At 51.4% G+C, this 27,652-nt stretch overlaps 1 protein-coding gene across 3 annotated transcripts in view; it reads right to left on the reverse strand.

Annotated features, from left to right (window-relative positions):
• Nucleotides 1-9,897: 9,897 nt before the first annotated feature.
• Nucleotides 9,898-27,652, reverse strand: part of ZNF366 (zinc finger protein 366) — a 69,820-nt gene continuing 52,065 nt past the window's right edge. For 2 of the 3 annotated variants that reach the window (XM_041766437.1, XM_041766438.1), the window contains exons 3-5: nucleotides 26,418-26,609; nucleotides 17,029-17,203; nucleotides 9,898-13,932 (exon numbers count right to left, since the gene is read on the reverse strand). In XM_041766437.1, coding sequence (XP_041622371.1) covers nucleotides 13,442-13,932; nucleotides 17,029-17,203; nucleotides 26,418-26,609 — 858 coding nt within the window. In that variant the 3' untranslated portion in view covers nucleotides 9,898-13,441. The other variant, XM_041766439.1, reaches the window with a different exon arrangement.

Consider the following 27,652-nt stretch of genomic DNA (forward strand, 5'->3'; position numbering starts at 1 on the left):
AGTTTTGCAGATGAGAAAACCAAAGCTTAGGGAGGGAGGATAGATTCCTCCAGGTTACGTTGCCAGTGAAAGGGGGAGCCGGGATGGGAGCCCCGATTGCCTGAGCCCGGAGCTCGCGCTCATCTCCACCACCCACAGCATCTCTCTGGCAGGCAGGACACCGACTCAGAAGGGTCGTGCCCAAGGTCACGCAGCTAGCAGGCCGCAGGGCTGGGATTCCCACGGAGTCTGCACCGGAACCGCCCCGCGCTGCTGTGTCGCAAGCCCACGGCACCCTGGAATACTTTGGGGGGGAATGTGGTTCTCCCAGGAATACAAGCCTGGATGGGGTCGGGCAGCAAGACAAGCCCAGGGCCGCCCCGAGGAACACGTGCCCCGGTGTGACTCCCCGCAAGCCTGCCAGGAGCCGAGGGCCAGAGGATGCATGTCTCCGGGAGATCAGCCTGAATCTTCAGCAACGGCGCAAGCTTGCGGACATTGCGCAGTTGCGGAGGATCAGACCTAACTGGGAGGGCTTCGAGAACGTTGTAGCTCAGTAGGAAGACTCAACTCTTCAAATCCCTTCCTATACCGTGCGTCCTATGGAGGCCAAGAGGAAGGTCCCGCACTTCGCTGCTCAAACAGAAACAAATTCCGGGGGGGGGGCAGGAACCGTGCTGCGTGGGACTCAGACTAGTTGGCAGTCAAGTCTTTCTCCACTGTTACCCTCTAAAGCCCCAGAAAAGAAATTTCTAGTGCCAGGGAAAATATTGAAAACTTGGGGAGCAGGGAGGCAGCAGCCCCTACCAACACCACTGACGGCAGGTAAGCAGTGCCTGTTAGAGGTCAGGGTCCTGGTTCACGACAGAAGTAGACCCGGGGAATCATGCTCTCAACTGGGGAGTAATTATTCTGCTTAGAACTTGGACATTCTCTGTAGAGGTGATGTATTGTTGTCACTAAGGAGCTCACACCAAGGGCCTCTACTTACAACGGCCTCACGAGCTTACCTAGAACAGTGACTGTGTCTGTAACGCCCGCTCTGGCGTCCGCAGAGCCTCCCAGCACAGCGCCTGTCACACAGCAGGCGCCCGATACCTACTCCCTCCGTGAGCAGAGTTGTTGGTAGATGCCCCTGCTTGCAGCACCAATGGGAAAATAATGGGCAAGTCCTGCAGGCATATCTTTAACTTAAAAAGTGTCGGGATCCCTGGGGGGCTCAGCGGTTGAGCGTCTGCCTTTGGCTCAGAGTGTGATCCCCGGGGTCCTGGAATCCAGTCCCGCATTGGGCTCCCTGCATGGAGCCTGCTTCTCCCTCTGCCTGGGTCTCTGCCTCTCTCTCTAGGTCTCTCATGGATAAATAAATAAAATCTTTAAAAAAAAAAAAAAGTAAGTGCCAAGGTTTTGGTGAATGAATTCTGTTCCATAGTTTTAGGGGTTAAGTGGAGGTTTTCATCATGAAACAACTCATCTTAGTACAAAATTAGCCATGTTGGTTCTTTCTCTCCACGCAAACAAATGTCTCATAGAGGTTTTTTGTTTTGAGGGGTTTGTTTTTTTGGTGGGGTGGGGGGAGCTTGTACAGTTTTAAAATTTGCGACCTCAGAGAGGGAGACAGTTCCCGGAGGCTTGCATTGTGACCGAAGGTGAGTTGTACTACTAGTGCCACGTGCAGGTGTGTGTCTACCCTCCCACCGCCACCCCCACCCCCACCCCAAACAGAAGATGCATCTCTCCCTGCTGTTTACAGACACGTCCCAGGAAAGACTGCCCTCGATCTTTTTTTTTTTTGGTACAGGTTTTATAAGGGTGACCCAAGGGTACAGCCAGCTTGCTCTAGCTGTTAGGTTACTTGACAATTCAGGGTCAAGGGAAAATAGGGTCGGAGGCCCAAAAAATAAAACAGACTGGTTAGAGATAAAACAACTGGAATAAAGACTTCTTTTTAAAATCCAAGCAGAATCCTTGCCCTTCGAAGAACAGAAGGTACAAAACAATGGCAAGACAACAGGAATAAAAGCCACATAAATCACTGGGCTATTCAGTTTCTCTTTACAAGGAAGAAGCTCCAGTTCATCCTTTATTTTCTGTTTATATTCATGAGCAAAACACAAGGAGCTTATAAAACTAAATATGGATCTCAGCATTAACAGCCGAAGAGATGAAGGGATTTAAATGTGTTGATCTAAAAATTACGATCACAATGAGATGCCACTTCATACCCATTAGAATGGCTGTTACCCAAAAGATGGAAGATTGCAAGGGTTGGAGAGGATGTGGAGAAATTGGAACCTTCGTGCCTTGCTGGTAGGAATGTGAAATGGCGCAGCTCCTGTGGAAAGCAGCGTGGTGGTTCCTCAAAAACTTAGACACAGAGTTACCATAGGACCCAGCAATTCCAGTTTTAGGCACATACCCCAAAGAATTAAAAGTCAGGACTCAGAGACCTTCCTACACTCACGTTCCCGGCAGCATTGTTCACAGCAGCCAAAAGGCAGACACAACACAACTGTTCACCATAAGACAAGAGAGCGGATAAATGGAAGTGTGGTCTGTACATTCAATGGAATATTATTCAGTCTCAGAAAGGAAGGAAGTTTTGATGCCTACTACACTCAACACGGCTGGACCTCGAGAAGGTTATCGCTGGTAACTAAGCCAGGCACAAGGGGAAACCGTGTAATTCCACTTACACCACTTGTTATTTACAAGGAAAGAGCTGCGGTTCATCCTTTATTTGTTGTTTACATTCGTGAGAAAAACACGAGGAGCTGATAAACCTAAAGGCAGATCTCAGTGCTTACAGCTGAACGGATGAAGGTATCAAGAGTAGTCCCATTCATAGGGCCAGAAAGTGAAATACAGGTTACCAGGGGCTACAGGGGCAGGAGGAGATGGGGCGTTAGTGCTTAGTGGGTACAGAGGGTCTGGGGTGAAACAGTTCTGGAAATGCGCAGTGGTGATAGTTCTAGGATGGTATAAATGTACTTAATGCCACTGCATTGCACACCTCAAAATGGTTAAAATGGTCATTTTTATGTTATGTATATTTTATCACAATCAACAAGAATACACCGTACAACGTGTGAATACATTAATTACGTTCCCAGTGTTGGACAAACATCACCCCAGCCGCTACCGCCTCCCCCAGAGCCCAGAGGCAGGGGACACGGGAGGCGCTCTGCTGGCCTTGAATGGCTGGAGGACACGGGAGCTGCCCCTTGGCTTCCAAATCCCCGACACACGGAGGTAGGGAAAGGGGGTGGTACCCCTGCCTGGCCACCCACCCGGAGGCCTGCACGGAGCTGGGGAAACGGGACTTGCCATTTGGCCCTGGAGCTCACTGAGCTAGCCTTGCACGCCTTGCACGACGCGGATCTGGGTGGGTGGGCTGGGTGCAGCCGCGCCTTTCACTTCTACCGACTTTCTGTAGGTTTTGTTGGATAAATATTTCTTAAATTGTTGACCGAAAAGGTTCGGTCAACCTCCAGAGATTTTGTTTGATTGTCTTTGCGAGCTTTCCATAGTTTGATAGATGTCTCCCTGGAGTTGACGTTTCACTGGGATCCTCACTTGACCATCCTGGAAGCTCCTCCTTCTCCGTAGAGTATTACCGACCATAATGGGAAGATGCACGTTCCTGGACAGCAGCACCTTGTGCATGTCCCTCTGCAGGATGTGCCTTGTAAACCCATGCATCAACCCTACACCGCTCTTGCAGTATCCCAAGGAGAAGCGGAGGTCGTGGTCACATCAATCTCAGGTCTGTCGCAAACTTGGAGGTGACATTATGATGGGCAAGCCCTCTACTCAGAGTTAACAGTCTGAATAAGTCAAAGGATTTGATTAGATAAACCTGAGATCAAAAGTAAAGCGTCCCCACAGGAAGGGAAGGGGATTACCAGCCTGGAGGCCTGCAGAGCTTTTGGAAGGACAAGCCCTTTGAAATCCGAAAAATCATCTGTGGCTCAGATAGGGGTTTAGAGTGACTTCTGAGGGGATTAGACCCTGCCGGTGGTGCTACTTCCTAAGATGCATCATTATTCGCTGTGATGTTTACCGAGTGTCCCCCGAGAGGCTGCCATCGTCATTATCTCTTCCGAAGTCTCTGCATAACCTTGCTTTGATTTTTGTCTTTTTCTTTCTTTAAAGACTTGGCCATTGCTAGAGATTTCACGACTCTTTTATGTTCGGCTGGTTTTTAAGGAGAAGAGGCAGTTGACTCCATGCTCTGCGCACACGGTCTTCGCAAAACCACGGCTGAGGATTTTAAATATTAGACCGATTTGGATCACGTGCCACTCTAAGCGGAGCTGTCTTCTTCGCTAGGCTGGCTACTGGTTGGAAGGGAAGCCGTCCTTCAACGATGGCGAATGACACAGCTATTATCTCTGCAAGTCCAGAATGATTAATAGACTTCACCTCATCTGTCCCCTTCTCTGACTCAAGTTGGAGAACAGTTTCATTATTACTACTTTCTGGAAGAACAAACAAAATTATTTGCCAGGATGCTTGAAATGATGAATTGCTAAAAACGAGAGAAGTATCTTTACGATCCTTGTAGATGCCTCTTAACGTACCTCTTCATTTTCCTTCCAAAGGCCATTTGTTTATTAGGATCTTCCCAGCGAAGGCTCCCAATGCATATTTCAAACATCAGTTTAAGATGATTCTTCAGGTGTGATGCCAGAGACTTCAAGAGCGCCCTTCGCAGCACTCCTGTGTTCCCCGGCATGTCCTTCCAAGCTCCCTCCTGTCGCCCAAGTGCCTTCTGAATAACAAAGATTTCTGGCTGGACAATGCTTGGGTCCAGTTCAGAGAGTGTTCTCGTGTTTCTTTCATCATCTAATAAAGATGGGTGTGTGTGTGTGCTGTGGTCAGGAGCAGCACGTCTTAGGGAGGAAGGGTGAACTGAGATCCTTGGATTCAAAGACGGTGACCCCATCACTTTCTCTTACATAAAAATTGTATTCATCCCACACTTCCTACTGCAAATCACTCTGGTACGACGTGACAATGCAGCAGATACCCAAGGACTTTTCCCACATCATACTACAAACATAGCCACTCTCTCTGGGGAGCCTAAGAGAAACTTTGGGGCTTCCACTTCCCCTCCATTTGTTTGAAGGATCAAGAGAACACAGTTCCATTTTCAACAAAAATTAAAAAGGAAAATCATGAAAAGAACCAGCCTCCTCTTTTTTTTTTTTTTCTCTCTTAATATATTGTTGCATCCAGGGAAGAGGAAGCTGTGAGCGCCACTGATACTGGGTCCCCAGGGACCCTACAAGGGTCACTCCCCAGCTATCAAATGAGCATGTCTTCCTCCACCCGCACAGCAAGTTTGTAAGGGGACTGGAAGTTCCTTTTGGCTCCACTCTGCTGTGCAAAGATATGAAATGCCACAGTGCTGTAGGGACTCAGGCTGTGTTCACACCTGGGTTTTCACAGGGAAGACAGTTTTTGGTTTTAAGGCTTTGGAGATTTGAAAAACCATTAGCCATGATCCTGCCAGCCTCACGGGCCTTGCGAGGAACTGTGTGTTCCTCAAGGACAGGAGCAAATTCCTTCCACACGTTTTTGGTTTTCTTATTTCTCCATAAGGCGAAATAAGTGTCACGGGCCAATTCAATTCAGGACATAAAATGTGACAACATCTCATTTATTCTGCATTGTTATAAAACAAGGCGTGCACCAGACAAGAATTTCCAAATGACTGTACTGTCACCCTTTGAAGCTTAAAATGAAAATGGATTTGGAGTGCATCTGGCTAATAAACAGGCAGGTTCATTATTGCCAATGTGCATTATTTTACTGGCTGCATCAGAGATGTAGGGCCTAACTGGGTGACGGGCCCTGAGGAGGGCACGTGATGGGATGAGCCCTGGGTGTTACGCTGTATGTTGGAAAATTGAATTTAAATTTAAAAAATTACCTTTTTAAAAAAAAGGGAGATGTAGGGCCTACAGAGACCAAAGGGACTCTTTGCAGAGCCTCCTTTGTGGTGTCGGACTTCTAGCATCTTTCCTCAGCTTTCTGCTTCCTGACTGTGTACTCGGTTGTCCTTACTTCTGCCGTTCTTTCCCAGGATCTGTGTCTGAGAAGCTTCATTTTCTTCTCTGGTCCTGACTATTTACTTCATCAGCAACTGTAACTCAGAACAAAACTGAGAGAGACCGGATGGGCTTAATTCTATATACATTACCTGGTAAACATGCTCTTTTGCCAACTGAGTAAGGAGCATGGGTTTTATGATAGCTCTGAGATTCTAATTCATCCCTTCTGTCATTATGTGAGGGAATGGCCTTTGTATTAAGCGGCATTTTGTTTTGTACTTAGAAAAATATACACTTTTGTTATTGTGACAATTAGCGCGCAGCAGAACAAATCAACTGGACCCCAAACAGATTTTGAACCACCCGCTTCTAACCCTTCCTTGCTACCTCCTTAATCAAGGCCAATGTCATCATTCACAGACTTTTTTTTTTATTTTTAAATATATATTTTTAAAGATTTTATTTATCCATTCATAGAGATGCAGAGAGAGAGAGGCAGAGACACAGGCAGAGGGAGAAGCAGGCTCCATGCAGAGAGCCCAACGGGGGACTCGATCCAGGGTCTCCAGGATCACGCCCGGGGCTGCAGGCGGTGCTAAACTGCTGCGCCGCCGGGGCTGTCCCATTCATGGACTATTAAAACTGCTTTTTAATGGCCTCCTAATACCATCCTGGCTTTCTTCCAAACTGTCCTCCACACGATAGCCAGAAAGAGCGTTAGAATACGTAAATCTCATCTTTCACCACCACCCACCAAACCTTGCTCAGTGGTTTCCCGTATCAGCTTCACTGTACATCACTCTCCTGCTCCCGCCGAGTGCCGCCACACCGTCCCCGCTCCTGGGCCACGTTCCCTCTCCCACAGCCTTTGGCATATACTTTCTGCTCTGTCTGGCATGCTCTTCCCCTGGTTTTCTTCATGGATGGCTCCTTAGATCTTTAAGTTCTCAAATTAAATGTCACTTTTTTCAGAGAGACAATTCCTGACCACGCCAATTCACTATCATTCTCTGCTTAGGGTGGAAGGACATATGAGAGTGAACACAAGTATGGAAAATCTTTGTATCACATGTCAACATCCACCATGTAGCAGGCACCATGGAGAGTCGTTAAAAAATCAGGCAATGACCTTGCCAGTTGACTTCAGTCCTTTACCAATAGCCACCCTGGTGCTAAGACAAAAAACAAACAAACAAAACCATATGAATGAAGTAGCCATAGTGATACATATGGAGGCTACCCATGTGCCCAACAGCATAACGTACATCTACCAAGGCCGATCTAACTCCTGTCACTGCCGAATATCCAACACCCCAGCAGCCAAGGCTGATGCTGAGCTTCCAATATGGCACCGTTGCTCAGGAAGATCAATCAATCACTTGGCGAGAAGTTGACCATGTTGAATCCTTTTCATCTTGAAGAGCCAGTGTTTTTTTTTTTTTTCTTTTTGTCATAGGAACAGACCCACATTTGCCAGGATAGAGACTGGAGTGGCCCCACTTGTCAACACCCACAGTAACACACCGTTCTACTGCTCACTCCTGTAACTCTGAGTCCTACAGTGTTAGAAATTTTCCTCCTCAAAAAGGGATACGCTTTCACCTGGGGATATAGCAAGGGTACCACTGAATCATAAGCTACAGCTGCCATCTGGGCATCTTTTGTTCCTTGTCTCCAGGGACCAGCACAAGGGATGGGGTCACCATTTTGGCAGAGGGAATCCACTCAGTCATCAGGAGGGAAAAGGCTGCTGTTACAAAATGGGTCAGAGAGGAGTACACGTGGAACCCAGGTAACCCATTCGGGTTTCTTTTGGTATTTCCTTTCCCACTTGTGACTATAAATGAACAAGTATAGCAACCTCATTCTGAAAAGAGGATGTGTCTTAGTCTACGCGGGCTGCTATAACGAACCATCACAGACTGAGTAGCTTAAGCAATAAACATTTATTTCTCACAGTTTCGGAGCTTGGGAATTTCAAGATCAAGGTGTTGGCAGGTTCTGTATCCAGTGAGGGCCTGCCTCCTGGTTTGCCTTCTTGCCGTGTCCTCTGGTGGTAGAGAAAGAGAGAGCTCTGGTTTTCTCTTCTTCCTGTGAGGACACTAATCCCATCATGGAGGAAGCTCCATGTTCATGATTTCATCTAAACCTAATTACCTCCCAAAGGCCTTATGTCCAAATACCATCACACTAGGGGTAAGGGCTACTAATTTAGGGTGGGAGGACCCAAACTTGTAATCCTGAGCAACATGGTGGTCAAGACTCAGACCCCTTGGGGATGAGAACGTGGGTCACACTACCTGAAAAGCCACTAAGACCGGCAGAGGTAGTATCTGATGGAGACAGGGACCCAGACAGGTAATGGAGGAAGGAGAAGAGGAGTACTGGCTGCGTCTCCTAGACCAATTACAGCCGTGGGGGCTAAAGTTTATCCCACTCATCTTCCACTTCTAAGTTTTCTTTCAGAAAGATGGGCCCACTGGTATCTTGGGGGAGATGCTCCATGGGTGTACATGAATAGGTGGACCGGAGGAATGCAAGGGGGGGGGGCTGTAGTAGACACTGGGGAGAGTCAAGCCATGTCTCTTCAAGGAAGGATGTGTACGGAGCTGTCAATCAGTAGACAGCCTCTAGCCATTGGCTCCCTCGGGGTGTGTCCCTGTTTACAGAGTCACACCTTCTTGAGGTCATTCCCTTTCCAGGGCAGCCCATACCTGGTGACTGAGCAAGAGGGGTGTGCACAGGCCTGGGCATCTCTGCCCAACGTGGCACAACTCTGATGGGCAATCGTTGCCCAGAGCCACCTGCCATGCTGGGTGAGGCTCGGTCAGGCCTGCATCAGTTTGTCCCCTCTCTTTACTCGAACTTCTCTCCCCCCCTTTCTTTTCACTGGTGCTAATCCTTATTAAGCATCTTGCACCCAGATTTGTCTCATTGTCTACTTCCAAAGAAACCAACGTAGTACATGCTTTGGTGGCAAATAAGGAACTTGCTAGCTAGGTCGTTTGGAGCAAATTATTTCACTCTGAGGAACCTCCATTTCTTTGGCAGTAAAATGGAAATAACATTTACCTCTCAGGGTTGGGCTGTGTGAGGTGTGGAGAAAATCAGGTGTGTGTCACCTGGTCCAGCGTACAGCATAGAACAGTGTATGATGTTTGACAAGGAAGCCCTCTCAGAAATGATGACTTCCCATGCCGACCCGGCTTTGTGAGCTCTCTGCTGGGAAGGGAGAGCTGAGTGTTCTGTTTTCTGGCCGCTTTGTTCCTAATAATAACGGCGAGTTCTTGAACAGCATGCACCACCAACCAGGCACTTTGCAGGTGTCTTGCATATATTAACTCATTTAACCTGCAAACAACTTGGTGAGGAAGGTTCCTAATCCCATTTGACAGGTGAGGAAACAGAGGCACAGGGAGGTCCACAAACTGGCCACAGGTTCCAAAAATGGCAAGTAGGAGAGTTGGGCTTTGAACCCCGGAACCTGACACCAGAATGTGTGCTCATTCCCAGTATAAGTATATGGCCTCTTGGTTAAACTTTACCGTACAAAGAAGTTGACATGGAATAAGGCAGTCTTGCTGCTAACTTCCCACTTCTTCATGACACCCTTCCAGAACTAGTTTTTCTAAATGGGAAAGTGAAAAAGAGGCTGAGGAAGATGTCACCTGCCTGCGGATGGTGTGAGGTTCAGGAATCCTTCCCGAAGCCCTGAGGCAGGGAGAAGTCAACATCTGTACCTCCCTGGGGTCGAAGCCCCGGGGGAACCACTCTAGCAGAAGGTCTGAGGGCACGAGCTCGACGTTGGCAATGGTCGCTTCCTTGCAAAATTTCAGATATTTGCAAATAATTAACTCAGCATTTTCGACATGTCTTTATTTGCTTAAATTAACAAAATATAGGTTACATGCTATTTTCAGGTAAACTGCTTTTTCCACTGAAGCAGAAAGCAATATTCACAACTTGGGTGACTACACACTTGGAGTTTTAGTATTTAAATAGCAAGCCAGAATTCTGTACAAAATCAACATTTGGTGTAATGCTGTCCAAATATGCGAAGGTTTTTAAATGTTAGCTCTGTTACATTTTGTTCCAGCAAAGCAGACAGAGATCATGATTCAAAATTCGATGTTAATATTTTATTAAATTCCTTTAGGGCTTAATAAATACAGTATGCGTATTGGGCTTCCTCACGCAGCGACTCATATACAAATATACCAGTTACCCCTGCGGGGTTACGAAAGGTCAGCCTCAGTCTCATGGCCAGCGGGGATTCAATTTTTTAAAAAGAGAGGATGAAAGAGGAATTAGAAGGCAAAAAAGAGGGGCGTAATCATAGGCCTGAATAAAAAGGATAAAAGAAAAATATGCCACTTGGCTGATGAGTTGGCTGCTTCAGAGCGACAGTGGTCAAAAGCCTGGGAAGCACGTGGTAGTGACCTACTCTCAGAGTGCCACAAGAAGGTGGGTGCCACGCTGCCCTGACCCTTAGACTGCTGATAACCTTGGGTGCTTTTACCCCTTAATTCTCTTGGGGTGATCCCCATAAGTCTGTCCTTCAGGTTTGCGTTCTAGTTAATTAGCTCAATAGCAAGTTGGCCCACCCTTCCCCTAGCTCAGCACTCCTACAGAGGGTGTCCATATAATTTATTACCCAAACTGGGACTCTTTTGAGAGTTGACGTGATACTCTTAGTAATTATCCTGGGGCAGAGGTATAAACCAGGGTTGCTCCAGGCACACCAGGACGTTGGTCACTCATCAGCACATAAAACCAAGCTTTTAGCCTTAGTTCTCACAAAATCGGTATCTATTTACCATCAGGCTAGACTTGATTGAGTCTCTCATACCCAAAGTCAGGAACTAAAAACAGGCTTTATAATACACTTCCTAACACTTTTTAAATTACTTTCCTTAGACCTTTTTTTTTTCCTCCCTCAAAATGAAATTTTACTTGGAAGGCTCACATGAAAAACAGATGAAATGTGAGCCCCGTGGAGTGAAGTGGGCATGAGAGCTGAGTTTCTCCTTTTCCCCTCCCAGCTTTGTAGGGGCCTAAGAGGGACCTCTGGCTCCTTGCTCCACAACTTGGAAACCACCCTTCTAGACCGTACTCTCTCCATCTCAACATGAACTTGATCCTCAAACATTTCCACATGATTCATTGGTTGGAAGACACTAGAGGTTGCCATTCTGGATTCCCTGGCTGGATTCCCTGGCCCAGCGAGGCATACCCAGAACGAGCTGGAAGTCTGAAGCCCCGACAGCAGGTCTACAAGTGCTCTAGACTACTGAGAGAATGACCTTGTAAGAGAACCCAAGAGCTGGAGGGTCACAGAGCATGCCGCCGGCCTCCTTGTGATGTTATCAGGGGCACTAATGAGCTATATTCATAAGGAATGGAAGGCAAGTTGCCCCTTGGAGGACCTGGGATGGTTTCCTGGCACAGAGTTGTGCTTGTACCCACAACAACCCACTCTATTGCCGTCAGCATCCCCTTTGCAGGAGCTTGACCTCAGAACAGGGGTGGCAGTAGGAAACCCAAACAGCTTTGGCACTTTGCGGTGGTGGTGAGGCTGGAAAAGAAAAAAGAGCTTTAGGCGAGGTAGCAGGAGAAACGTGTCAGGGATCCACGAAGCCCGTGGGCAGATGATTAGAAGTAGATGCGACTCCGGGGGAAGAGAAAAAGCCGGCATCCAGCCGTCAGAGACGACGGGCCAGGCCCTCCAGAGAGATGTCCTGGCAACATTAGGAGGAGAGAAAGCCAAATCACAAACAGTACCTAGCTCTACAAATAAGAGTTGAAACTACCACCCAAGAGGCAGTTTTTACATAAACACAGACACAGTACCAGAGGGTTAGTCACAGGTGGGCGACCCCCGGGGAGGCGGCTCTACCCGGCGCCTGGCCTGGGGAACCCTGCCCGCCCGTTAGAGTCGTCACCACTCACTAGCATCATGATTCAAGAGTCTCGGAGGAAATAATTAGTCACTGCGGGCTGGCTGGGTGTGTTTTAAGTGTATTAAGTGACCATAAACATCACAGGCATCATCTTCTAGAACAAAAAGCGTGTGTTTATACAGTGTGTGTGCAGGTGTGCCTGTGAGTGCACACATGCGTGCGTGTTTGTGTCCTGATGAGGCTCTTACACGACAGATAAGAAGCCCCGAGTCAGCGGTATGACTTCAGAGTCTCCTACTCTATATTTTAATGAGTCTGAAGCCAGAAACATGTATTTACGGAGTTCCTGGGACGGGTCTTGGGAGCCACCATGTTAGCCCGCTCAGTCTTTCTCAATCCTGGCTGCACAGGAGAATCATCTGGAGCAACCTTTTAAAAAAAAAAAAAAAAGCACAGGAGTTGGCGCTCCACTCCAGACCAAATGAAATCAGAATCTCAAAGGCTGAGGCCTCAGCATTGGTTACTTTTTTTTTTTTAAGTTCCCCTAGATGATTCTAATGTGCAGGCAGCATTGAGAACGAGTCCTGAATCCCCCTTTATCAGTAAGTGGCTGATGGTTATTCTAATATTTTAGATAAGCAACACTTGGATGGCAGGAATCCCTCCCCGCACGCCCAGCTCCGGCCCTGGGGAGAAATCCAGGGCCTGCAAACTCTTGGTTGTGCAGCTGCTTGGTGGGCCGCAGGCCCCAGAGCAAGGCCTCCAGGAGGGAGCTCTGTTCAGGCCACGGAGGGTGAGCCTGCAGACGCTGAGCACTCTGGGGCCACCTGGGGAGAGGCTCCACGCGTCCCGCCTGAGGCAGGGAGCAGTCGCAGATCAAGACAGACAGGCAGGCATCTGAGTTCTGCTGGGTTTTCACCTCTTTACAGGCATTCACATTTTCTTGAAATTCTATCTTGTATCTGCAGCAACTATTGAGAGCATCCTCGTCAATACCTCACTCTCCTTGTCCTTTCTGGTATGTCAGATTATTTAATGACAGTGATTTATATATATATCTATGTATAGATATATACACACAACTACTAATGTTTTCACCTATCTGGAAAAATATTGTGAGTTCCACCCATTCAACTAAATCATCATTAATAAGGTAACGTGTCAAGCACCATATTTTTGCAACTAAAAAGAAATTTACCATGTATTGCGTATTAGTCAAAGGAAGACAGAATTTCTAAAAGCACCTCAGAGTCAGCATCCAGTTCGGCCCGGCGAGCACATACAACATACTGTCCGGCAGGAGCACGCGGTAGCACCGGGGAGGCCGGCGTGTGTGCCGGAAATCGGGGCCCTGGCGTGGCCTGCGAGGGAAGCATTTATGTGGCAGGGGACAGTCCCCGCTGGTGCGGCCCAAGGCCCTGGCTGCGGCAGGTGACAGCTCACGCAGAAGGCGCTCCTGGCACGGCCTCGCTCCCATTGTCCAGATGTGATTTGAAGACCGTGCACTTAGATCCCTAAAAGCACCGCTTGTTTTTCCATCTTCCTCTCCAGTAATTCCTTTAAACTCTCATCTCTGTGCTTGAAGTACAAGTAATCGGGGAAGGGGGGACCCCGCCGGGCACCGAGCAGAGCCCGCGGGCGGAGGCGCTCCTCTCCGCGGGCTCGGTCCCGGTCCCTCTCCCTCTCGGGGCCGCCCTCCGGCCCCGCGCTGTCCTGGCCCCGGGCCTTGGCCTCTGCGCCTGCCTCGTCCTCGGCCTGGCCCGCTGCGCAGGGGGGCTGCTGGGGGTGCTGCGGGCCCGGGCTGTGTCGCCAGGGCTCACGGTGGGGGTCGTCCTCCTCCTGCTGGGGGCGGCAGCTGGCCCGGGAGCCCTCCCCAGCGGGCTGCAGCTGGGGCACCCCGGGCCCACGCTTCTGGGACAGGTCGAAGGGCTCCTCCTGCTCCAGCCCCCCAAGGGCCGCGGCCGCCGGCGCCAGGGCGAGCCTCCCCCGGCCGAAACCTGCGGGAGCAGAGCGGAACTCAGGCTGGGGCGCAGGGAACCAGCCCGCCCGCACCAGGCCCCAGGACAGCTGGGTCTGCACCCCAGAAGCAAGCAAAGCCCCGGTTAAGCATCTGCTCCCCAACCCCAGCCCAGGTCTTAACCTCAGGGTGCTAAGCTCAAGTCCCGCAGGGAGCTCTGGGCTGGGTGTGCGGAGCCCAGCCAGAAAAAGTTAAATGAGGTTAAAATTAAAAGTAAAATATATATTGGCAAATTGAACTCCAATTAAAAAAAAAAAGCTGGTATTAAAAAAATAAAAATAAAATAAAATATGCTCCCAGTAAAGCTGTAGAGAGACGGGCCTTGTCACGGATGTCGTGGGCATCAGGAGGGCTCCTTTATGGTAAATTTGGCAACAGGCGCCAAAAGCTTATAATAAGCAGCTTCTGACTTAGCAGTTATACCGCTGAGAGCTTAAACTATGGAAATAGTCAAGTGCACAAAATGTGGAAGGACGCTCCTCTACCACATTTTTTTTTATAGTGAAACTGAAAGGATAGAGGTTTTAGATAAATGATACAATGAACACATGTAGATGTAGAGACCGACTAAGGGTCGTAAAAAGCTAGTCTATATATTTTAAGTAAAAAAAACCTATATTTATCATATATATTTATAGTGTAGGCCCCATCTTATCTGTCTTCATCAAAAAATATCTGGATGAATTTATGTCAAAATCTCACAAATTAGGTGATTCTGACATTTTTCTTTTCATTTTTTTAAAAAAGATTTTATGTATTTATTCATGAGACACAGACAGAGGCAGAGACACGGACAGAGGGAGAAGCAGGCTCCATGCAGGGAGCTCCATATGGGACTGGGTCCCAGGACCCCGGGGTCACGCCCTGGGCTGAAGGCAGACGCTCCACTGTGGAGCCACCCAGGGATCTCTCTTCTCACTTCTAAGATATTCCTTATTCTATTATTTTCAGTGAGCATTTTACCATAAGAAAAAAAAAGCATAGCAAAGGTATTATCATCTTGAAAAATACATGTGTCTACCACTTGGAGCCAAGAAGGCCACCCCATAACGGGGTCCCCGAGCACGGCGGAGGGAAGAGGGCCTGAAGAGACCCAGAGCCCCCGTGTGCACCCCAAGGATCCATGCTGCTGAACTCTGCGGTGCCAAAGGGCCTCCCTCTCAGCCTGGGGTTGAGGGCCCTCTGAGGGGGGGACCTTGCCAGAGCCCAGGGACACAGGCCTGTACCCCTCACCCCAGGTGTGATCCCAGGGAGCCAGCAGTCAGGGCCCAGGCGAAGGCGGGGGCGCCTACAGGAGCCGACGTCCAGCCCAGGCTGCCTTGTGATGTCAGGCAGCGAAGCCGCCTGCAGGTTTAATCATACAAGGCGCGTGGGGAGGATCTTTTTAATCCGATTCAGGATTTTTTGGGGCCGTTTCAAACACTGGATTGCAAAAGTGCTCACACCGTTTGTAGATGAAAACATTACAAATTGTTGAAAGTCTGTTAACTTTCAAAGCATCTCTCTGATACGTAGTGACACTCTTTATTTTTCCACAAGAATGACAGGCTCGTCAGGTGCCTTTTAGGATCCGAGCCCCCCGTACGGGGTAAGTCACGGTCACCAGGTTGGGCTTTCCAGCGGAGGGCCCTCTCCTCATTGCCTTCTGTTCCCAGCCCCAGCAACTGGACAAACTTCACCAATTCTGGAAAAACCCAGGTCTAGGTTAGAAGTTGGCTCAGGCAAGGAGAGATGCAGAGAATACTTCGGGAGAAAACCAGTCTCCGCAGGGTGGGGTGGGGGGGTGGGGTGGGGACTGCTTTTGTTTTTTAACTGGAATTTTTTCAGGGCTTTTGCATGAACTCTAGGCTTTGCTCTGTGATGCCCACAGCTCCCGTCACTCAGTTATCAGCTCCTGTCACTCAGTTATCAACACGGATGAAAACTGCCTTCATTCTGTTTCACACTGTGGGGGGAACATGTGTGTCCTATTTACGCATATGTGCGCCCACTGGCCACCCCCCCGGGGAGGGTGGGACAAGGGGCAAACGTGAGCCCGTCACCCCGCGAGCACTGGCTTAGTGCAGCAGGTCCTGATTGAGCCCCGGGTCCAGGGCCGCACAGTCCACGATGCCGCTGGGCCTCAGTACGGCCTAGGCTGTGGAGTGGGAATCACCCAGGCCAGTCTGGGGGGCGCTGGGCACCCCTGGGGCGTCTCCGGAGTACGGAGCACTGTGCAGGGAACAGCAGGGCACCGTGGGGTCTGCAGCCGCGAGCATTGTCCGCTGTCCCCGTGCACACACCCGCTGCTGTCGCCTCCCTGGTCCCCGGCAGCCGCACCTGCCGCCCATTCGTGGCACGACCGCCCAAGGGGGGCAGCCCGCCCAGTGGGTGCGCGAGCCACATAAGGCCACCTCGGCTCGGCCCGGGAGCGGAGCGGGAGGGAGAGGGGTCCCCGCACAGTCCAGGGAGGGCTCCGCGGGGACCTGAGCGCCGTGCCCTGCGCACGGGCCACTCAGCTGACCCAGCGGGGAAAGCATGCCTGGGCGCCCCGCTGTTTTGGAAAGGGGAGAAAGATCCCTCGCCCTTTAACGGCAGCGTGATGGAAAGGATCTACCCAAGGCGTTAGTTCAGGGTCAGGCAGCTCTGCGTTCGAGTCTTGGCCCTGCCGCTTTTCAGGGAGGTGGCTTTGGGCAAACCAGTATCCTGCGGCCTCAGTCACCCCATCTTACAAAGCTGGGGCTGGGAGACATTCCTCTAGCCTTGCGCTGTTGAAAGATTAAAGGGGACGGGACACCCAACGTGGCATCTGGAGCAGAACCTTGTCCCAGTCCTGGGTGACATCATCATGACACTGTGAGGCTTCCCTGTGACCCCTTTCATGCACCACCTTCCAACAGCAGCATTGCATGTGCTGTGGTAACGTCAAGAGCCTGCTCCTCCGCCCCTGCTGTGGCCTTGACAGTTGTGACCCCTTTTAACAAGAGGAATAACCCATCCCCCCCCACGGAAAGTAAAGCCCCCTAAGTGCAAGCTCAGCTCCCCGGTGGTACCCGCTGGCCTCAGCGGGCTGGGCACCTCCCAGAGGAATGCTTACCTTGAGAATGGAGGCCCCGCTCCATGACCCCATGCTTGACTTTCATGTGGCGTGTCAGGTTCCCCTTTAGGGTGAATTTGCTCGGACAGTAGAGACACTTGAAGGGTTTGCTGTCGGAGTGCAGGTGCATGTGGCCCATTAGGTTGTGCATCCGGTTGAACTCCTTCCCACACAGCTGTCGGGGGCGATGGGGAGGACGAGACAGGTTATTCACGGCGTGGGCTCCCCCCCCACCCAGACGAACCCGCACCCAGGCCTGCATGGGGCTGCATGCACTGCTGCTGTGTGGGGGTCTCGGCACGGTAAGCGGCCCCCAAGGGAGGTGTCCCCAGTGAAGCCGGGGATGGCCTGCACCGGGCCCAGGCTCTGACGCGGAGCCAGTAGGAATGGAGTCATGAGACCGTGGTCCTGCCACCCGGTGAATTTGAACACGAGGCAAAACCCTGCAAACCTACTACAGCTTCTTTTGCATGCAGGCCGCACAGAAACAGAAAAGCCGACCTGAAAAGTGATTGCTCAGAGTGGGCTCTGAGCAACGGCGCATACACGAGTACGGGCTTCCATTTGCACGGCGTTCGTAATGCGGAAGGTCCTGTGCTAAGCCTGCCATGGACTGTCACCTTTAGTTCCCCCACCAGTCCCAGGAGAAGGCTGCGGTTATCGCCCCCAGTTCACAGATGGACAAGCGGAGAGATTAAGGCACCCGGGCCAAGACACACAGCTAATGGGTGCCCGAGCTGCGACAGCAACCCCAGAGGCCATGTGGCCAACCACCACCCCGTCCTGCGCCCCCTCGACACCACTCTTCTGCTAGACTGTGTCATGCAACGCGTTTCTAATCTTCTTACTGCTCTTGGGGATGGACGGCAACACTAGAAGGGACAGAGAGACCTCAAGCAAGGCACGTGTCTTCTCTGCGGGCCGGGCTTTGAAAACACGATCTCAGCTTTACCAAAGGCAGACGTGTGCTGTTGTTCTTTCCTTTCTTTTTTGGTCGTGCTGTTGTCTCTGTTTCCCACAAAGTGCAGACGCACCATGGACCGCGACCGTGGTTCTCCCACTGCTTTTGAAAGAACAGAACCGCCTTTTCTGAAGGCAATCTATGCAGACGCCCAGGGTGCACAACAGAGCCCGCTGCTTTAGGGTGTTCCTTCTTCCCCTTGTTCCCCAAGCCCTGGCGCAGCAGGGTTCCAAGGATCCAGCCCTTCCTCGGCCGTGTGCGGAAGAACACGGAGGAGGGTTTTCTGTGCGTGTGAAGAAGGCCAGGGTGCTAAGGAAGGAGCACATTCCCTCCCCCCCAACCCCAAAGGCCCGTGTCACCCGGGCAGCCATATGGAGCGAGAGACGACACGGAGGGAGGACTCGGGCCACAGTGGCCCCTGAGGCTGACACCAGTTTTCCTCTCTCGCTGAGAGATATTTTCAGGGACAGTGTTGGGGATCCTGGGTTGAATGTTTATTAACCAAGGAACTGTTTTCCTCAAGCGGCCTTGGAGAGAAGAGTTAAGCTGGCCCTAGAAGAATGGGTCGGCGCAACAAACAGTGGCCTTGGGAGACCCGCCGGAAAGGATGCTGGGTGGCATGACAGGGGGCCGGCTGGGGGTGACGGCTCTGTCACAGAAAATCCATGCATGGATAATGAATAACGGGTTCTGTATTTTTTTGATGATTCATATTTGGGGATTTTAAGTCCTTTTTCTCTTCCCTCTTTACTTCCTTGCTGGCAAGGATGAATTTGGCACACCAGTGTCCCACGCTCGGGATTCCGAGCACCTGCACACCACGTTCCTTTGGAAACAGTGGCCCAGGAGGGAAAAGATTGAGAGTGCTGGTTGGTCTAATTTTAATGTCCTGGGGAGAAGCCCCGCGTGTGGGATGGGGACTTGCTTTCTTTTACTCTCAACAGGGGACTAGTTAGTGAGATGAATCAGTCTGTGACTCAGCTTTTCACATGTGCGGATGTTCTGGGAGACTTCTATTTATTACCTTCATCATCCAATTCTCCATCCTGGCTACAGGGGATAAAAAGCTTTGAATCTAGAGAGCCTTTGTTAGGTATTTCCACTCACGAGTCATTTTAGGGAGAAAAAAAAAAGTACATCTCATTTGGTTCGTGGGATGGTTCCTGATTATTTGGAGCGAGGCGGCCACCAAAGATCTGAAAACAGCACAAGCCCTGGGCTGTTAAGCACAAGATACATGGGAGCAGAGGAGCCGGAGGCTGCAAGATTATATACTACTGCACTAGTCCAAGCGCATACAGGTCTCAGGGTTGTTCAAGCCAGACAGAATGGAAGGCACGGTGCCTTCTGTACCCGGCTACTATGAAGGGGAGCTTCTACTTTATCATCTCTAATTGCTAAGGTATCAGCAGCCGGACTAGTCTGAAAAGGTTTTTATAAAGGGGATGGAATTTCAGCCTAACCTTGAAGAATGTATAGGGCGCCATTTGTTTTTGTTTTGCTGCAGAATAAAGTCTCTTCAAGTATTTTCAGGCACTTTATTCAACCTTGAACGGTGATTGCAGTGGTGCTAACGACCGCCTGTTTGTTGTTTCCCCAGCCGCTGCACCTTGGAGGTCAGAGGGACTATGCATTTCACCTGCTCCGTGGTCCCCTCTCCCTGTCCCTTTCCCCGCCCCACTCCCACCCCAACACACAGAGCTGTGCACACGTCACAACGGCTACTGGTAAGCACTTTCCACATTCTTCCTTAGCTCTAGACAAGCCATGGTGTATGATCCTGTAACACAGGATCATGTGTCTACTATAGCGTTATTCTGACTCAATCAGTTCACTCTTGAACATTGTGGGGGCATTTTTAGTGGCACGTGAGTATATCAGGACATTAAAATGATATGGTCCCCTGAAGTCAAAGAATGTGGCTTTGGGGAGGGTCCCCTGTAGGACATGACTGCTCAGCTACATTATCTGAGGGTGATTGACAGAGGAGACTTTTGTGCTGTTGGCAAAATTTATTTCGTGCATATCAGAGTTATCCTTCATGGTTGATGGTAGCCTATTGGGCCAACTGATGGAAAGCTTTTGCAGGGTTGGATTGAAGGTGTCTCAACTCTGAAAGAGGTCTGGGCACTACAAGGAGCCCTAGGTTATCTTCCAAAATGCAAGGGTGACCTTCCTTTCCTATGTGGCCAACCTCAGTATCAAGCACAGGGCTATGCACACAGTAACATTTAATAAATCTCTAAGTATTTAGTTGGGAGACCAAACAAGTCAGGAAAATATCCCTACCCTGTGCAAAAATTCCAAAAAGCAGCCATCACATCTCTTCCTTTCCCCTACTAAAATGTCTATAACCCCATACACACTAGTTTGGAAACCAAAATCCTTCACGGCAGGAGGACAGGGACAATTACTCAGGCCCCGAGGCACCTGGACACCAGTCACATCTCCGTAGTGGGCACGCTTAGCTTCTTCCTTTCAGCTCTTGACCCTTCCGCAAAACCCTTCGGTCCTTATTCGGAATACCCAGCCTCTTCATCTTTCGCAGAAGGCCATCCTCACATGACAACAGATGAGTGTAGAAGATACTTTACGTCTATGAGATCCAGAGAAAAAAGACCCCTCAGCCACTGTTAGTAAAGAGAAGCCAGAGAGAGTGAACTGGGTAAATCAAAGATGGCACCCTTGGGTGGGGTTTCAACATGTGAGCCCCAAGAAGAATCCTTATAGGAGCGAAGGGGAAGGAGACCAGAAGGAAGAAGGAGAGTGATCTGGGAGGGATCACCAAAATGCTAGTTTCTTCTCCTGGGGAAAGCAGTGTGTGTCAAGGCCCCCTGTAATCATGAGGTGTGAGGTCAAGAGCTTGCCCAAGTCAAGACTTGCTGAACCATCTCCTGCCAAGGTCTGCGTGAATTAAATCAGGGCGGCTGTTGTTGATACAGGGAGCTCCTGGAGTGGAGAAGTCCCAGATTTCATGGTGCAGGTGGTCATCTTTCAACCAGTCTCCCCTCCTGAACTCTCAGTTGCTCTAATGAGGGGTACGAGTGTGCCTCTGACTCAGCCTTTCCATCAATACCAACTCTAATGCTTACTTTTTAAACAGAGGGGGAAACCTCCACATTTAACAGAACGTTGGAACAACTGTTTTTGAACTGTGCTTTGCAAATGGGCTGCATGGATCATAGGGCTTTGAGATAGCAGCTCAGAGAGGTGATGGCGAGACCCTGGAAGGATGGAGAACTCGCTCCATTTTCTCTTCTGTAAAACGTCAGTGATAATAATAGTTTCTTATGAAGGTTGTTGTAAGGATCAAATGAGATAATTCATGTAAAGGGCTTGCCAAGTAGTAAGAGCTCAATAAATATTAGCTCTTATGATTATCATGTACATAGTAGACTCTTATACATTCCGGAAAGAGACAGATCTGTAAAGGTAAGAGTGCTTTTTAGGCCAAGTTATTTGGAGGAAGTATTACAGGGAGGCCAAAGCGAGGGATCCTTCGGGTAAATACTTGCCGGGTCGCTGGAGGCTGCAGAGGCAGTCGTGCCCGACCCAGCGCGGAGAAGTGTGGTCGGAAGGAGAAGCTGCACCCTGGCCCTGGGTTGCAGCCTTTGGGATAGCCCCTCATGTGGCTCCTGGATCCCCAGCCCTTTAAGCAGCCGGCAGATGCCGTTCCCTGAGGCAGATCCAGGCCTCCCCGGGCCCCTTCGCGCCGGTCCAGGGCCCGGAGGCACCTCAGGCCACTTGTCATGGGCCGCGGCGACAGCGTGGACAGCCAGTGACACTGTGTGCAGGGGCGGGGTGAGGGTGGCGGCGGCCCCGGGGGAGGCCCGCAGAGCCAGGAGGCCGGGGTGCACCCGGGGGCCTGGGGATGCAGGTCCCGGGAGAGCAGGTCGGGGCGCCGGAGCCTGTGGCCCAGGGGCAGGGCCCTGCTAAGCCGCCCTTGCCTAGGCCTCCTCTCGTGCTCTCTCTCTTTTAATAAGAAGGGTGTTCCTTTCCTCAAAGGGCGAGGGAGGGAGGGAGGGAGGGAGAGAGAGACTGTAAACTGTCCAAAAGGACCGTGAGAAAACAGGAAGCTCTGAGAAGTACAAGAGAAAGCAAGATGAAATCTGGTCGCAGGCGGCCCCCGGGGACTCGGAGGCATTGTTAGGCAGGCGGTCCGAGCAGCTATATCCTTCCTTCTCGAGGAGGGCTTGGCTGCCGAAAGGCTGCTATCTGGTCACTGCCTTAACCCCCTCCACGCCAGCCCCAGGGCCCTGGCCCAAAGGCCCGGCCCCCGAGCCCCCCCGCGGCGTGCCCCCCACGGGGCGCCAGGGCCCAGGCGGGGAGCGAAGCCGCGCGGCAAAGGCAGTGGGGCCCCGGCCAAGGAGGCCTCGGCCCTCGGCCCGCGCTGCCCTCTGCCCGCGGGCCCCCGCCCTCGCCGAGGCTGCGGATGACCTGGTGATTCATAACTCAGGCAGCTCCCGGCTTCACCCATCATCTCAAAGGAGAATTTGTCCCGGAAATTCTGGATGGCTGCTTTTCCTGGACAGGTTTCCCAAAGACGGCAGCTGGCTCTTCGCTATTATGGAGCGCGGCTGCCACAGGGATGGCATCCAAATCAACCCCTGCGCGCTTACGCAGAATCTGGGAAGCATATTTCTGAACCGTGGCTCAAGTCTACAGGCACGGGTCTCTGGAGGCACTCCAGCTGGCTCCAAGAAGCAGGGAGGCCAGAAGTGGAGCCAACAGCAAAGGAGTCCAGAAGGGCAGTAATGGGTTTTTTTTTTATACAAGAAAAATATATATAGAGAGAATGGAAACCTTTCCTCTCCTCTAATTTTCCATCCTATTGTGAATGCTTAATCTCACCGTGAGCGCATGTTGCTGCTCGCTGAGGACAGCTGTTGCCACTGAGCTCGGGGCCAGAGCGAGCCAGGTCACGCTGCAGCAGGGGGAGGGCTTTACGTCAGGAGGACTTTTAGCAGGGAGAAACCCAAGAGATTAGGCCCTGTTCCTTCAACACTCTCTCCCTTTCTACAAGCTTTTGGGCAAAGCGGACAGATCTAACTCCTGGGGTATGACTGTGGCAAGGTCTGCCTTTTTTTGTTTGTTTGTTTCCAGCCACGTCAATTCTGTGACGCGACTATCTCTTCCCTGTTACCCACGATAAAGCTTTTGGGTTTAGTTTTCTGGGCCTCTCCTCCAGCATCACTATGCAGTCAGCCAGCCACTCATCTGGGATTGGCTATGGTTTTCGTGGTGATGAGCAAATGGCCCTCCGTTCTGTACCCAATGCCCAAAGTTCCACGGACATCCACTGAGGGCCAGGTCTCCAAGAATCCACAGCAACACTGGTGGCGAGCAAAGCACATAGGACACCGTCTGGAGACAGCCTGTGCTGCAGGGGGATCAGGGGCCGGCTGACAAACATGGAGCCGGGGTACATACTCTGTAAACTCAGACATGCTCTGAAGCCCCTTTGAAGTGAAGAAGGGTGATGAGACCAGGAGGACACCAAGCAGGGGGGCACTTTGCAGGGACATGGGGACAGAGACAAAGACCTTGGCAGGGCTTCTGGCACTTCCCAGGAGGCAGAGGGCTCTTCGGTGAGGCAGCTGACACCTGCCCTCATTTCAGAAATGTCTAAGAATGGAGAAGGCCCGCCCATTTGACAAAAATACCCTTCAACACCCACTTATTTTTAATCCAATGACAGATACACTGTCCTAGGCAGCCTCCTGACCCGTAGTGTGGTCTCCTGGGAAAACCTCCCCACGAGGGAAAGGTGGCCTTTGCAGACGACGCAGCCAATTCCCCCACCAGGCCCATCTGCCACTGAAGAGTATAAACTGTGCATCATCTCAGAGCTGGATTTCAGTCCTCAAGCCTCTCTCATGGAATCTGGTGGTGTTAGGATACATCCCAAGCCTAATCCACCCTCAAAGAGAGATCAGAGTGAGTTTCTAAACCACAGAGTGGATCCTCAGGCACCCGCTGCACCATGTATGGTGCGCTATCATGGGGGTGGGTGGAAGAGGGGGGCAGGCATAAGGTATCAAGCAAGGTTGGCTCATTGAGCACTGGGCCCCGCTCACACCACGTCATGCAGTCTTCTATGCACTGGTACCCGAGAGAATCTTCTCAGTCCTCAGGTACCACCTGGTCCAAGAAATCCTCCAGACCCCTCTGTGTCCCCAGATCAAACCCAGCCTGCAAGCCCTTTTTCTGCATCGGCTCTGCTCCCTGACGAATCCTCTGTTTCAGAGATGCTCTCTGCCTGGTCTGACCACAGGTCCTGCTGCACCTGATGTGATGAAGGAGGTGGCAGTTGGCTGGACCGCACAGGTGTGGAAGGGACGGTAAGCAGGGCTCCCTTCACGTTTTAACAACGTACGTGTCCTGCCGCCGGCCGGTGAGATGCAAACACACAGTTCATGCTCGAAGCCCAAGAGTGAACCGAGCACAATGAAGGAAGAGTGGCCAGCAGCTCCCATTTGCACCTCCGCTGTAGGGGAAAGCAACCCCCCGGCCGCAGGACAGCTGTGCTGAAAGCAAAGGGCTCAAGTGGGAAGCGGAGAGGAAATCAAAGTGCCTAACGAGAGAGAGAGAGAAGGGGTGTTATACGGAGTCCCCAGGTTCCCGAGGCCACGGCTGGCTTCCTGGGCCTGTGTGCAATGCGGTCACAGAGGCCCCAACCCAGAAGGGTCCTCCTGAGTTGGTTCTAATGCTCTACTTTCACCGCCCTGAAATTCTTAATATAACGCCTAACGAGGGGCCTCACATTTTCATTTTGCACCAGGCACTAGGAATGGTGCAGCCTCATCTGCACGCAGCTTCCTCCCCCTTCGGCTCAAGATGACTCAAGACGCACAGGAGTCAACTTTCAAACCACCGGGAGCTTGAAGGAAAGGAGGGGAAACACGAGTGGGTGGCAGGAAAGGGCTGGAGGGAGAAGCCTCCCTCCCCCGCCTCCAGAGAATGCCCATTCGGGTCTAGGGAAGCTCTGGTTCCTGACCCCTCTCACCCTGTCCAGGAGTGGCCGACACAGGAAAGCTGCTGGCTTCACAGGGGGTTCCTTCAAGTGGGGAGGGGGTACGGGGACATGCTGCAGAGGGAGCAAGGCAGGAAGAGCCCCTCTGATGGGCAGCGCATGGCATCTGGGCCCCATCAGACACGCAGTAGCACAGAAGGCAAACGTCCACTGCAGACACAAAGGCTCCAACGGTAGCCAAAGGCGTGATTCCCCTCTGCTTCCCCCAGCCCTGTCTTCACCGTGGGCCACCGCGCGTCTGAACCCCCCGATCCCCAGCCGATTCCCTCTCACAGGGCGAGTGAAGAAGGGAAACGGCACCAGGGAGGGGTGGGAGGACGGGGAACAGCCTGGGAGGCCCAAGCGTCTCTAAGCAGTACCTGTCACTCCTGGAGTTTTACTAATCTCCAGCTCCTACGTGATCTCAGCTACACTATCCTTTTTTTTTTTTTTTTAAAGATTTTATTTATTTATTCATGATAGTCAGAGAGAGAGAGAGAGAGAGAGAGGCAGAGACACAGGCAGAGGGAGAAGCAGGCTCCATGCACCGGGAGCCTGACGTGGGATTCGATCCCGGGTCTCCAGGATCGCGCCCTGGGCCAAAGGCAGGCGCCAAACTGCTGCGCCACCCAGGGATCCCTCAGCTACACTATCCTTAAGCCTACCCCTAACCCTACCCCTACCCCTACCCCTACCCCTAACCCTACCCCTAAGCCTAAGCCTAAGCCTAAGCCTAACCAGCTGCTGAGATAAAAGTGAGATGAGGTAACACTCCAGCCAGCGAGGCAGATGCAGGCATTCCCACGGCAACGCTGCACGCCTGCTCTGTACGGGACTTGGGCACCGATGGGAACTGCTTCGGACGGCGGCACTCACGGCCAGGCCTCGACCCCAACAAGCACTTCTAAGGGTGCTGGAGGCCCCAACCTCTGCCTCCCTCCCACCTGGCCTGGGAGACCCGGCCTCACGTCACGCAGCTCCATCCTGGTGTCCGGAGGGTGGGGGAGTGGGGTGCCGCAGCCTCTCGGGCTCCCTTCCGAGGTCCACCCGTCAGCTTGTGGGGGGAAGAGGCCTAGAGGCTGTTGCTCCCTCCCGGGATGGGCCGCTCCACTTCGCCTTCATCCTTTAGCCACCTCATGCCCCCGGTGGGCCTTCCGCCCTCCTTCCTCCCCTGTGTGCTGATCCCACTGTACGACCCACAGGGCCAGCTTCCTAGGGACCAGCTAAGGGCTGGTGCAAGCACAGGTGTGGTGCGCAGAGGAACAGAGCCATGGACGGGCCTGGGGTTGGCCACAGCAGCCCCTCGGACGAAACACAGTAGGACGTTTCCTGGAGATCCTCCTCTACTGGCCATTGGCACAACCCTCTACATCCTTCAGGTGTGCACCGCCCCCCCACCCCGGGCCCGCTGCCCACCTTGCATTTGAAAGGCTTCACGTCGGAGTGGACGATCATGTGTGCTTTGAGGGTCTGTTTCTGCACAAAACTCTTGTAGCAGAGGTGACACTGGTAGGCGCGGATGTTGGTATGGATGAGCACGTGTCTCTTCATGTTGGCCAGCAGAGTGAACTCCCGCCCGCAGATCCCACATTTGTGCTCCTTCACACCCTGGAGAGAAGCAAGATTCAAAACACGCTGTGGTTAGCAGGTGACACGCATTCATCAGAATTAGAATCTTCACTTCTCTCTTTGCCTCGCGAGTCCACGAAGAGCCTGGTGACAGATGCTGAGTTCCAAAGGGCGTGGCTTTGGCCTTGCTAATTGCCGTTTTCCTGAAAAGTGTTAGTCACATAATCTTTTCTGTTTTCTGAAAACCATGAGCTAAGCCAAACCTTTAGGGAAAAAGAAAGCTACTGCTCCCATTGCTCCTGCTGCTACAGGGGTTAATTCTATAGTAACAGTTCTGGGGATTAATAGGATTTGGGAAAGAGCCCTGTGGAGTGATATGTAAAATGAGACTACAATCTATCTTTGGGGAAAACAAACAAACAAACAAACAAACAAAAAAACCCCAAAAACCAAAAAACCAAAACCTCCTCAAGTGATGATAGCATTTCTCAAACGAAGAACCATTGTTTTCTTGAGTTTTCCTTAATGGACTTGACAATCCCAGAAGAACAAGTGATATGCCCGCTTGAATAAACTGCAACTTGATAAGCACCCTCTTGAAATAGTCTCCCGGGCTCCCTCAGCTCATAGTGACCTCTGCGTGATTGGGCCGTGGAGCCTCTGCTCAGCTAGCTTCTGTCCTAGAGAGAAATCTGAAGGCAGCCAGCTTTCTGAATTAGAAAACAGGACAGAAAGAGACTTTGTACCTTCCCCACTATTCATGGAGAGGGGCTGAAGACGTAAGCATCGGTGCCCTCAGTCGAAGCCCCTTCCAGGGACTCACAGTGTGAGCAGAGTAGGAGCGACTGCTGCCTGACCAGTGCTTCCCTGAAAAGGCCTTTGCAAGCCATCCTAGCACAGAATGACTTTTCAGGAGGAACACTTAGAGACCCACGGCGTTAGAACTGAGGCTGGTACAGGATTAGAACGAGCTGCTTAGCTAACCCTTATAAAATACCTATTACCTGATACCCATAGCGACCTAGGGAGAGAGGAGGTCTAAGTGTAGCTCTGAGTCCTTTCTTCAAGGTGCGACATGATAA

The sequence above is a fragment of the Vulpes lagopus genome, chromosome 8 (genome assembly GCF_018345385.1).
Source record: "Vulpes lagopus strain Blue_001 chromosome 8, ASM1834538v1, whole genome shotgun sequence".
NCBI classification, from domain to species: domain Eukaryota; kingdom Metazoa; phylum Chordata; class Mammalia; order Carnivora; family Canidae; genus Vulpes; species Vulpes lagopus.